Source organism: Grus americana, unplaced genomic scaffold (assembly GCF_028858705.1).
Source record: "Grus americana isolate bGruAme1 unplaced genomic scaffold, bGruAme1.mat H_64, whole genome shotgun sequence".
Lineage (NCBI taxonomy): Eukaryota > Metazoa > Chordata > Aves > Gruiformes > Gruidae > Grus > Grus americana.
The window spans coordinates 43,751-57,557 of NW_026561387.1; the positions used below are offsets into that span (position 1 = coordinate 43,751).

At 39.6% G+C, this 13,807-nt stretch overlaps 1 protein-coding gene across 1 annotated transcript in view; it reads right to left on the bottom strand.

Annotated features, from left to right (window-relative positions):
- LOC129200353 (adenylate cyclase type 1-like) overlaps positions 1-11,795 on the bottom strand; it is a gene marked incomplete at its 3' end in the record, with an annotated part of 48,410 nt that extends 36,615 nt beyond the window's left edge. The window contains exons 1-2 of the mRNA XM_054811684.1: positions 11,691-11,795; positions 9,779-9,906 (exon numbers count right to left, since the gene is read on the bottom strand). Of these exons, the coding sequence (XP_054667659.1) occupies positions 9,779-9,906; positions 11,691-11,795 (233 nt within the window). The remainder of the gene's footprint in view (positions 1-9,778; positions 9,907-11,690) is intronic.
- Positions 11,796-13,807: the final 2,012 nt, after the last annotated feature.

The following is a 13,807-nucleotide window of genomic DNA, read 5'->3' on the forward strand; positions in this document are numbered from 1 at the left end:
AAGTACCTATGTAATTATCTTCATTAGCCAACCTGCAAGTGTGTGAGTTTCTCTGTTCTCAAATTAATATTGGGGGGAGAGGGTGAGGGTGGGGTGTTCCCTTTAAAACAGTATATAAAACCTCAGGCTAAATGTAAGTGGAAAGAGTGAAATTCAGACATCGATAAAGACCACTCCAGACTTTTGACCTTGCTTTGTCCCAGCTGGCTTGAAAGAGAGGGGGAAATTTCTTCTGCTTTTAGAAATCTGAATACGGTAACAAAAAGTAAACGAAATGAGCAGAGAAATACAACATGGCTGATCATACTCCTTGTTAAATAAGCTGGACTGTATAATGTATCAATGAATCATGAAGCAGAATCTGAAAACACTTTACATTTTGAACAAAAGATTTCCAGAAGTAGTCAGTAAAAAATCAAAATCAAGAATGCGTTTCTACATTTTCCCCAGAAACTACAATTTGTTTCAGGGGTGCTTTCAGCATTATTAAATTTGAGTAGGAGAAAAAACTCATGAACAGTTCATTAAACTTTCTGAATTTACCTTGAAGACCTGTGTGCCCTTTATGCAGTTAATTTCCAAGAATATACCCCATTGAACAATCAAAAATGAGGAAAGTTAAGTAATATATAAAGAATAGGCTTCAAATATGAAAGCAGTACCAGATTCCCAAAGAACATCAACATTTCTGCATTAAATTATCACAAAAGTGTCCAGTGATGCATTTTAAATTATAAATATATTTCTGAAAAAATACCAGCACTTCACAAACAAGACATGAACAGGAAAAAGAAAAGAAGTTTCTCAAATAAATTATTCATTATAATTTATTCTCTCCTAGGTTCAGATACAATATACTCAAAAGTTTTCCAAATGTTAAAACAAAAGTAGGCCTAGAAACAAATAGAAATTGAAGAATATTTTCTTTTTAAACTGGAGATGTACAGAGTTTGTATGACTACTAAGATAACCATCTACCCTGACAGCTTAAGTATCCCAGCAAGCCTTTAAATTTTACTTCTCTCCTTAGCTACAAATATTTCATGTGCTGCTACAAACCATCAGTCATCTAGATCATCTGCAGAACAGCTCCAGACCTGTGCTGAATTTGAAGAGGAAAAAAAAAAAAAAAAAAGCTCTGCATCCCATTTCTTATAAGTTATTTAGGGCTTTTCTTCACGTCCAAAAATATCTGCACAAAAGTAGATGTTTCTCAGTTAAAGGCACAGACAAGACTGTTGGTTCAGTTACATACGTTTGCTTTTTATATATGCATAGTTCTAAGATAAGGGTGGCCTTTAATTTTGCACGTCTCCCTAAATAGTTCTGTGTCAGTTCCATTTCAACATCATCAGGAACTGGTGAATTCTGGGATGTTTATGACAAAGACTATCTTTCTGTGAAGTGCTCTGCCAGCCCAGCAGGCCATGGGAGGAGAGGCTGCAGGCCATGGCCTAGAGTACTGAATAATATCCGTGCACTAGGACACCTTGCCCTCTCTCCTCTTTATCTTCCCACAAGGCGGGGGCCATATTAGTCCTCTCAAGCAATCAAGTTTTATTGTTGGAAAACCTTTGCTGTGCCATTTTGGCAGCTGTTTCTCCAGGTCGAGTTCGAGGTTTTTTGGCTTGTTTGTTTATTGTGTGGGTTGGTTTTTTTGGTGTTTTTTTTTAAATATTGACCAGAGCTGCATGCTTTCCCAGTACATTGCTTACCTGGAGCATGGCAGCAGAGAGCTAGGGCAGAGAGCCTGGACTGTGAAGGTCTGATGGCTTTAGCAGTCAAGAGGCTCACTGTGACAGAGGTGCAAGCTGACTAAGCTTTCACCAGTGGTGCTAAAGTCAGCTCATGGTAGACAGCTTTCCGCACTGCTGAAAATGCAGTTGCTGGTTCTCCCACAATTCAAGGTTAACTCACTCCTACCAGTCCAAACTTGCCCAGGCCTTGGACCTCTGGAGGACCAGGGGAAAAGTGTCAAGTGTTGACCTCTGGAAAGTTAGTGCTTATCTCTTCTTCCTCAGACAAAAGATCACACAGGAAAACGTGGCATTTCAATTGGGCTTCCTCAAACTGGCTGCTGTAGTTCCTCTCCCTTCCCCATGGGAAGGACATGGTTCAAACGTCAGCCTCCACAATGTCCCATGCATCCAAACAGCAACACAACGTGCATGTGCAAAATAAGCCCAAGTTCCATCTGTGAGATCTTACATGGCTGACTGGTGGAGTCATCCATATTAGGTGGAGTCATCCGTATGGGATAAACTCACCGATGTGACACAGAGAAAAGCTGATCTATCTCCTGATAGACCCCACTGAGGCACCCAGATTTCAAGAAGCAAAGGTTCATGGACACTCTCCTTCAAACCTCTTCAAACTCCACATGCAGTAGGAACATTCAATCCAGGAGGACAGACAAGACCTTTTCTAAAGTAACCCTCCTCTCCCATAACATGTATCTGTGATCTACAGATGTGCTCCTACTGTGCTATGCTACCTGCTAATGTAGACATAGCCAGTGATGCAGCTAATGGAGCAATTCCCTCTGAGTTGTTACAAAAATAGCATCCTAGTAAGATGTCAAGGGAAGGAGTATCATGAAAATGTACCATTTATATGACGACATGAGTGATTACATTACAAGATCCCATTACACTTTTAACAAGTTTATGAATGTTATCTCCAGTATTCTGGCCCAGTCCCAAATCTAGTATGTATATCGTCCTCACCCAGATTCCCTCCTCATTTCCAATTGGAGACATTACAGTTCACTTCTTGCTCTGTGGCATTATCAAGTGCATTTAAATAACTCCCTTATTTCATCACATTTTATCTTCTAAGATTTAAGTTTCTGGACTGAGTCAAATAATTGTTTAATATAATCTCTATCAGTTAAGTGATTTGTAAGGAAAGACAAACTATTATTAAGAATGTATGAAATTGCCCCCATAACACTAGCTTAAACCAGAACTCTAGGCAGTTTATGGGTGAGAGAGGGAAGAGCTTGGGTAGCTGGGAAAAACTTTTCTACATGGCAATTAGCTAATAAATATATCTATTTTGAAAGTAAAAATACTATAGTAAATAGAGTGGAACCTTTAAAGGCAAGCAATTCAAGTAAGGTGAAGAGAGTAGTTGGCCTAACACACTATTCAAACCCAAGGTGAGGACAACATCTGGCACATTAGAGCAACATCTGGCACAGTAGAGGTGCTAATGAACGTGACCATTTTAATTATATTGCTAACAAAATTCTGACAATTAAAACTCACCTGTTGAAAGCAACATCGGTGGTATCCAACCGTTAACTCCCACTTAAATATTGCCATGATGAAGTGAATCTGATGTAGAACAAACACCTGGCCTATACTGAGGCACTGACACAAAACTCAATGGCAGGAAAAATTCTTTTGGAATAGAAACAGAATATAACACTATCTGTTTTGCTGGTTTTTTAAAGAAAAAAAAAAGATCCTCCCATAATGATTCTGGTCTGACTTTAACTGTGCCCTTGAAAAAAACACTTTGTAGAAGGCAGATGAAATTGTGAAAATTTTAAGTATTTTATAATGTTCTCTGAAAATTACCCTGAAAATCTCAGTCTAAATGTAATGAGGCAACATTCTCAGATGATACTCACATGCAGCACCATATTCTAGGATACTTAAATAACAGTTACACAGAACATGAAGAGCATAGAAAGTATCAATTTATATGAACTTGTTATAACATTCAACTCAGTCAAATCACAGATCCATCGATCAGCCACTACAGGCTTCTATTCCTTGATTTCCTGGGAAAAAAGACATCTGTATCCTCTCTCTTGAGCAGAAGAATGCTTACTCCTAGTAGCTGAGATATGGTCTATACAGGTGGGGAGTAGGACCTATCCTTTCTGAGTTGCTGCACCTCCTGGGATAGTTTCTCTACAGCTGAGATAAGGGAGGAAGAAAGACTTTCTTTGTACTGCTGGAGTTGACCAGCCAATTCATCCACCATTTGTCCCTCTGCATCCTTCCAGATCATTACTGCCATTGAGTTAACATACCACGATGGTGCGCTCCGTACAAACTTCCACCTCATAGGTCACATGCACTTGACTTCATCTGGATCTTTTGACAACTGCTCGTTGTTCAGGTCATCATAAACCACCTCCAGCATGGCTAATTCCCTCAGGTACTGGAAACCTCTCTTTCTGGTGCTCCACTTGCCTGGGTGACATATAATATCTTTCTTGAAGGGATACCTTTCCTTCACGCCGGACAGGAGTCACCTCCAGAGGGTGAGGACTTGTGCCCCTCTTCCAATTGCCTTGTCAATGTCCCCTTCCCTAGAGAGGGATCTCAGCTGCTTGGCTTCCTTATTCTCTAATTCCAGGCTACTGGTCCCATTATCCCAGCATCGGAGCAGCCAGGTGACAATGTGCTTGCCTGAACAATGGCTGAAATCCTTTTGCATATGTTGCAGCTCACTCAGGGACAGAGATTGGGTGGTTACCATCTCGTTTATGAGTTCTTCCTCTTCCTCTAAGGAAGAACCCTCCCACTGAGTTCTTCCTCAGAGAAAAGTGGGGAATTCTTCCTCTTCCTTCTCCTGTTCTCATGACAGACCTGCTTCAGAGTAGTCTACTTCCTCGCTGGCAGGGCAGTATGCTTATTCCTCCTGCTCCTTCTTAGGAGAAGCTTCTTCATCCTTTACTAAACAAGCTGACTTCTACTATTTTTTCTTGTGTAGAGGGGTGACTGATACTGGCATGGGTTGGTTCTTTGGTTCAGCTGCACTGCCTGTCGCTGGGGTTGGAGTAACCACAGTGCCTGTCACTGAGGTTTGAGTAGCCACGGTACCTGTTGTGGGGGTTGGAGTAACCACAGTACCTGTTGGTTTGTTTTCCCTCTCTTCTCCCTGAAGGTGCTGCATAATATTGAGCAGTGTTTGGTAGGTATTAGCCAGGGTCCAGCACAGTGTGGTAAGTTGTGCCTGTCTGGAACAGCCACAGCATTTTTTTTTCAAACATTCTATGACTTCATCAGGATCCTGTAGTTGTTCGGGGGGTGAAGTTCCAGACCATTGGAAGGGAGAAGTTCTCTAGATACCAGCCCATATTCTTCCACATGCCATGCAACCTATGACCATACTCTTACAGAGCCTGGGTCATATTCCTAAACTGCTTGTTGACCTTAAACAAGTAGAAGACCAGGAACGCATTCAGGAGACATAGCAGTAGGAACATGCTGGTTTGAACATCCCAAGGATATTCAAAATTCACAAGAGCTATTGTAATTAGCTTGGAGGAGAAAAGGGAGATGAAGGAAGGCGTTTCCCCCAAAGACTGGGTCTCCAAGGGGAAAAGGTAAAAAGTGTAATTATTGTTTCCGATAGATGGCTCCTGAAGTACAGAGATGATGGCAATGCTGAGTACAAATACCAGATTTGTCTCATGACCAATTATTTTATCATATCATAAGCCACTGCTACATAACATAGCAAAGCGATAACCCTAATCCAACTCCCCAACGTGATAAACAGCACATAAATACTGATAAACAGTATATATGGCAAGCAAGGTGTCATACAACACAACTCTGAGAACAAATAAAACATTATGACAGCAACTGTTAAACCAATATAATGAATGTGTACAACAAATTTGTTTTAACACTCTCTGGTCAGATCTGTCGTGCTCTCAACCCTTCAAGCCCCACACTGGGTGCCAAAAAGGACTGTTTTGGTTTAACCCCAGCCAGCAACTAAGCATCACGCAGCCACTCGTTCACTCCCCCCTGCCCATGGTGTGATGGGGATGAGAATGGAAAAAAAGTAGAACTTATGGGTTGAGATAAAGACAGTTTAATAGGACAGCAAAGGAAGAGAAAATAATAGAATAAACAAAACAAGTGAGGCACAATGCAGTTGCTCACCCACTAACCGATGCCCAGCCTGTCCCTGAGCAGCAATCGCCACCTCCTCCCCCCGCCAGGCACTTCCTCCCAGCTTGTATACTGAGCATGACATCATATGGTATGGAATATCCCTTCGGCCAGTTTGGGTCAGCTGTCCTGGCTGTGCCCCCTTCAAGCTTCTTGTGCACCTCCTGCGGAAAGGCTCATGCCTCCTCACTGGCAGGGCCTGGGAAGCTGAAAAGTCCTTGACTTAAATGTAAACACTGCCTAGCAACAACTAAAACATTAGTGTGTTATCAATGTTATTCTCATACTAAATCCAAACCACAGCACTATGACAGCTACTAGGAAGAAAATTAACTCTATTCCAGCTATAACCAGGACAGTGGTACATATCTCTGGGACAGGCACTTTTCACAGATTCATCAGCTGAGTCACAATTCAAGTGATTTTTATTTACTTATTTATCCCAGGTAATATGACAAATCTGTCACTAGTGATGACAACTTCCAAGCATAAATTTACAATGCCAAGACCTGACTTCTGCAGTAAAGTGTATAGACCTTTAGAAGACTACTAGCTGGTATCCAACTCTGGATGAAAGGGGGAAGTTTAAAAACAAAAGTGACTCTGTATCTCATGGGACTGATAAGCAACAACACCTTATAATCACACCAATAGAAAATAAAAAGTTGCATTCCTACTTTACCATCATAAGCCCTTCACTTCTTTTCATTTGCTCATCATATTTTCAAACAAATTAATGTGGGGGAATTCATCTTCTAACTTTGGTCTCTGTGAAGGAGCGAAGAGTTTTTCCTAATTTTCAGCAGAACCTATTTTCCTGGTTTAGAGCTCTTTGTGCAGTTGGCTTATCCATGTGCTTCTGTCACCAAAAGAACCTCACCCAGATTCCATCAGTGTCTGAACAGATGATGCTCTACTTGCAATAAAAGAAAAAAATAGTACTGCCATTGAGGGCAATGGTACTTGGAATACACCATCTTCTTGTTTCCTAACATAAGCAGAACAAGGACATTCATTTAACTATGCATTGAACCTTGATCTTACAGTACTTATTCACACTACTAATTCCTCACTGAAAAAAAAAAAAGGATTAATTAATTGTGCTCAGGTACAAAGGATACAGAATAGGTCTCTAGCCATTCAACAACCTTAAATAAATCTGGCATTCCCTTATAACCTTGCCTCTTCTCCATTTTGCCCTCTCACCATGCTCTGACCACTGACTACACACTCTAAAAACTTACAAGCTATGAATTATTTAAAAAATAAAATGCTGAAATTGTCAGTTAGTTATCTTCTACCACAGCCTATGACTAAACATGTCTCGATAACACACTACAACCCATCCACTTAGAATCACAGAATTGCTGATGCTGGAAGGGGCCTCTGGAAATCATCGAGGCCAACCCCTCTGCTCAGACCAGGGTCAGCTACAGAAGGTTGCCCAGGACTGTGTCCAGCTGGGTTTTAAATCTCTCCAAGGATGCAAACTCCACATCCTTGCAGTGCAACTTCTCCAGTATCCGACCACTGCCACAGCAAAAAAGTTTCTTCTTATATTTAAATGGAAATTCTTGTATTTCAGTTTGTGCCCACTTCCTCTTGCCCTGACACTGGATTCCACTGAGAAAAGTTTGGCTTTGTCCTCTTTAGACCCTCCCATCAAGTATTTGTATGCATTGATAAGTTTCCCCCCTTGCCTTCTCCACGCTGAACAGTCCCAGTTCATTCCTTCCTTTTTAATTCAACTCCTTTTTCAAGTTTACATTATCATGACAGCAGCCAATAAATGACAGTATAAAAAGTGAACATGTTTCATTTCTAATATTAGTAAAACTGAAAAATTCCAAAAAGGAAACTTCAGACAATTATATCACTACCTTATTTGTATACATGAAACAGAGCACAACTAATGAATTAAAGATTAATGCTAGGTTTAAAAGAGGATGAGAGCATCAGCTACTGCTTTCCAGGGGTTAAAAAAAAAAAAAGACTTTGGAAAATGTGTACAAGGCCTGTATATCTAACTATGCTTCTAAACATCAAGGTGTCCTTATAAATGGAGCATCCGTATATAGCTGGAAGAATGCACATATACATAATTTGCAGACTTAGGATATTCTTTTAGGATTTTATAGTATTATAGACTATCATATATTATCATAGTTTACAAAGTCTTTTATTATTTTTACAGTTTTTACAAAGGTGAAGATCTTGCTTTGAATGAGAGGGAGACTACAGATTAATTTACCCAACTCTTCACATTCTGAGAGATTTTATAAATGAACATTATAATAAAAATACATGGATTGAGCTAGAATTGAAAATCACCCTTTAATTGCTTCAAGTACTTCTCTCCTTTTTCCTATGCTTTCAAGTCCTCTGCAAAGAAAGCTCAATGAATCCAGGTTCACAGAAAAGTTTAAGGTTGATATCAAACATCAAAAATGTGTGGTAATGTCCAAGTTACCCATAGGCATTAGCAGGGTTTGAACAAGTAGTCATTACTTCCACAGAGATAAACCCATCTCTCTTGAGCCAACAAAACTTACAGTGAACTCTGAGAGAGGATCATAATACATTCTTCTACAACACCAAGACTCTCCACAAATGAGCACAATTTGGTTTTGGAAAAACAACTTCTTTGTGTGCATATATGTGCATCAACATCCTCACATACAAATGGACATGAAATATATGATATGGCAAAAGCTTTATTAGGAACAAGAAAGAAGGTGAAATGTTCCAAATAAAAAATGCATAATTTGAATTCATAAGGCTTATGTTTGGTAATTTTTTTTCTTTATTTAATAGTTTACTATTCACTTTTAAATTGAAATTATACTGTGGTCTATTCACCTTCACTGAGAAGGCAAGTCTTCCCTGCATACAGTGCAAAAACTTGGGGATTAAGTGAGGGGAAGCAGAACCTTGAGTCAACTGCGTATTCCCAATGGCCCAGCTGACAACAGACAGAAAGAATAACTGGCTACTGGAAACAGTGGCCAAACACTTTCCAATACAGAATAGGCTAAGGCCCCTGATGTGACACACTTGTGCAAGCTCATTCCAAATGTAATAGCACTGTGCTGACAAATATTTATTTATATGCAGCATTAATACAGGTGTGCACTCCCTCCTATAGCCTCCCTATAAAACACGTGCACGCGCACACACAGAGAGCAATACAGTAGTGAAGAAATTTCCCATCTTTATCCCTTCCCTCCTATGTAATAAAATAGATCTTCATCTCTTGCTAAAAGCTGATTCACATTTCTCTCACATTCACATTTTTCACCTTAGTAAACTAATGATGAATGCAGAACTCTCAAGCATAAAAAAATTTTTCTGATCGGCAAAGTGAATTTCACATTATATTTCTGAAAATCACAGTAAATTAAAGGTTTAAGTATGACATACAGAAAGGAGAAATCAGAAAGCTGTCATTTTGAGAATACAAACACATATACAACATGCATCCATCAGGACTGGCTTTCAGTTTATGTACTGGTGTGCAAAATGAGCAGTGTTTATCCCTGTAAAACAAGAAATCAGACTCCTTTCTCTGTGGCAAATGGCAATAGGAATATTTTGTTATTTCCTGGTATCTTTCTGTCCCCTAATCAATATGTCTATGTGCCTCACTTTTTCCTCACAGCAATTAAATGGAGTGGAAAATCAATATCTAGAATGACCCTTCCTAAAATCAGTATCCTGTGACCTGAATGCAACAGTGTGAATTGCTAGGTGGGCAGCACTAGCAGACACTGCTGTTTTTCTGAGAACACAATTCCTGAATTCACATAGAAGCTGTTGTAGCACTCCTGTCCGGGTTCGCTGTGCACAGTACTTACGTGATGGTGTCAATCATATCCAGTCCCATTTCAACACAGCAATGGGCATGATCTGTTTTGGGCTGGGTCAATCCTGATACACAGTAGTAACAGTCCCCTAGGATTTTTATTCTTCTGCAGTGGTTTTCCTTTAATAAAAACAGAATGGGAAAAGTTTTACTATTCTTATAAATATTCCAATATTTACAGGATAAAATCTTCTCCATTACTATGCAATCATTCAGAGAATTCTTTTGTGGTCAAATGAAGTAATCTACAGTTCATGAAATCTGGGTTTTCTGTACAGAACAGCTGACATACACGAATTTATTCATTTATTTATAAATACACACATATATACTGGAGATCAGCCCTGCATTGTTCAACACACATGGGGTAATACTGCTTAAAACTATAGTTCTGAACAAACCTTATTCTCTTGCCCTCACATTAGGTCAGTATGAATTCAAGATTTGAAATGAGACTTCATTTCTGTATAAATCCAAACCAAAGGACTGAAGCCAAACAACTACTGAATATCAGGAAATGTTTGTAGTCTAAGAAGCTTTTGTTTCAAATCCAGTTCCAGCTTAGCAGGAAAGATGATGTATTTGTCTGTAAAGTTACACACATTTATGCATTACCACTTCATAAATCACGATTTACAATATAGCATGATCAGTGTAAATATGACACACTTGCAGATCGGAAGATACAGTCAGTTTGCATTGCCATCAAATTTATCTCCTGTTTGCATACATTTTAATTTCTACAGCCAAAGAGATCTGGCTAAATCTCTCCCATTTTGAAAAAACCCACAATAATGGCATGTGATGATTGCTACACCGGTCTGAGCAGAAAGTTTATTTTTAAACAGAGAGCATATAACAAAACGCCTTTAATGAAGCAATGCCTTTAATTAATAAACTATGAGGAGACATGAAGAGATGATGGTATCCCTTGCAGCTAGTCTGTGGCAAGTTCTACCCATTTAAATTATGGCACAGAAAAGTAAATAACCTGATTAAATGAATCCAATTTACACAGCTGGGACTATGCCAGTAAGTGCCATGCAAAATTAGCTGTTGTGAATATGATGAGAGAGGATAAACAAAAATCTGATTCCTCCCCCAGCAGTGTGCTATGTACACTTGACTTCAGTGGCACAAAAAAAGGGTGGGGGTTGGGTAGGGGAACTGAAAATTTCTGATATAAAATGACCTAATCATACTGGTTCAGCTTCTCATACAGGCACACATTCTTACTCAGTCTCCCACCTACAAGAATCTAAGCCTCCCTGAGCTGACTACACTCTCCACATCATTACCCATATTCCAGCTCAGAAGCAATGGTTAGGCCTACAGCGATGCCTTTCTGACATATCATACACCAGCATTCCACACTTTTCCAGCTGCAGGCATTCCCACACCTGTCTTGTCTGTAAATGTTTCCAAGTACTGAATAAATATTATAAAATGAGAATTACCTCTGTTCAGGCATGGAAGAAGGCACTGCTTGGGAAAATTGGTTTGTCTACTTCTTTTTATAAATTAAGCAGTAAATTCAGATCTTGAATCGAAGAAGTATTCCAACAGCCTATAGCCACAAAATGCCTCACCAATTTTACTTAGTGTTTTAATTGAGTATTTTGAGATCCTTGGCTAAATGGTATTATATAAGTAAAATAATTATTGATGCACACAAAGTAATATGCAGACCTCAAAACCTATCCTGACACAAAACAAGCCTTCCAACTCGAGGTTTTTGGACAGAAACTCCTAAGACTTTTAATAGAAACCACTAAGTTTTTTAGTAGAAACCACTAAATTATACTGCCAAAATAAGCATTTTTTTTTTAAATTGTGGGCAAATCTTGAAGCAGTAAAGAGTACTCAGTAGTACTTTCCAAAATAAGTCCAGTTTTGGTCCGCACCTTCCAATCCTCTATAAAGCCCTTTTCATCTTCAAATTTGGTATGCATGATTTGTGGCCAGCCAATGACTATTTGACGCCGCCCAAAGTTATTCAGAAAAGCCATTTCAGTAATCTGGGGTGGACAATACGTATGTGTTAATCGATCAGTGTTCTCTCCTATTCAGTGTCCACCTCCAAAATGGCTCATTTCTAATGACTTGGTTTTCTCAGAGAGCTTACTGTGCTATAGAGCAGTACTGCACATTTTAAAACAGGATACACAAAGTTACTGTCAGACTGGCACAGCACAGTCTAGCAGCCTGGCAGATAGTTTAAGAAAGGAAAAAAACTGAACATAGCTAGATCCATTACCACTTTTCCAAGTCAGTTTATTACTTGTGCAGGAGAAAAAGAAAAAGAAAATAAGGAATACAGCATTTTCTGGAGAAATATTAATTTTGATGGAAGACATATGGGTAAATCACCTGCTGTTTTTGAAACCACCACTCTATTCCTTATCAGATGTGATCCTCACTGTCCTTATTTATAATAATCAATTAATGTACAGTAATCTCTAGCAAAATTGCTTTTTTTCTCTTTCTTGACATGTGAGGCAGACTTCCAGGAAGGAGACACAGCGCAGCTTTGTAAGAGCAAGCTTTATAAGGATTGATATGCAAATTAAGAAAACAAATCCTTTCCCTCTCTTTGTTTTGTTTCCTCAGCAACTTCTAAAGAAGCCCTTGACTCGGCAATATTTTTCACATTTGTGACAGTGATGAATTCAAGTGTGATAGTTACAAATTCTAGTCACAGTTGATACAAGCAATGCCTGTTTAGAAACAGCTGATAATTTGGTTTTATGCACATGCTAAAAAGCACCAAAGATTGCTAGCACTGCATTAGCCAGGCAGCTTGTCCACCTGCGGTGCCTTACGGAGACGTTTCCAAGCGGATCTGCAGAATTCCCTCTGGCACAACTGTCAGTCACAGTGTTTGTCAGTGTGAAGTGGAAGCCTAGCTTGGAAAGCAGAGAATACTTCAAAGTCGCTAAAAGCTTTTTTTACGCTTTCAGACAAGCACTTTATAAATCAGTCCATTCTACCTGTTAGGTAGAGCGCGACGGGGTTCGGGGGGGGGGGTCGTCTGGGGCGGGGGTAGGGGGCATGGGGGGCTTCTGTTCCAAACAACATGAATAGATCCAAAGTCAGGGATGCTCGCTGTGTTATTTTTGTTTCTTGTAACACCGTCTGGTAGAAGAGCCTCTTTAAAGCTTTTATTTATTTTAGAAATGGCAGATGCTAATGCAAGAAAGAATCCTTGTTCTGCCTTCTGTCACTGCAATAATCTATGTATTTCTACATACTCATGTGTCATCATGGTATGTGAGCACCTATCAAAGTGAGCCAAAAAGGAAGGTCAGATAGACTATAATTTTAAAAAGCATTTTTATTTATCCATAAATTAGAAAGACACTTTTTTCTATTCCTACTAATAAAAACTGCATCAGCTAAGGTACATAAAAAGATTCTTTACCATATTCAGCCAATTTGGATATAGTTATGCTGGGCAGAGTAAAAGAAAAGATTAATAAGGCCTACAAAAAGATGCATAAGCAGTGATCCCCATTTCCCCTAACTCAGATCCTACCAGTCTTGCACTGTCCTAGAATGTTCTTGGACATGAGCAGTAACAACATTTAGTTTGTTTAGGCTAGAAAATTGTGAACAGAGTTTGGTGACTACCTATGACACTTAATGGTTGCAAAGTTAGTGTCTTAAAAAAAAAAAAAAAAGAGAAAACCAAACGCAAGACATGTCCAGGTTCAGCTATTTAAGCGTTGGGGTAAAAGGGAGGAGATCTATTAGGCCTGGACTTATATTGAATGCTTTACTCTCTCGGGGGAAGGCTTTGGCAACGGCAACAAACCTCAGACTTTAGCATTAGTGAGACCTCTGGGTATTGTCCCTGCACGGCTGCAAATTAGTACAAGAGCAGCACTGCATGCAGCAGAGGAGTGGAAGGAGAGGCACTGGCAGCACAGGGAGCAGCTCTTGAGCTCAAACAGCCCTTCGTGCCTCCCCCATCCATTCACTGCCTGAAACTGTTCGAATCTGAAGGGGGGGAACGGGGGTA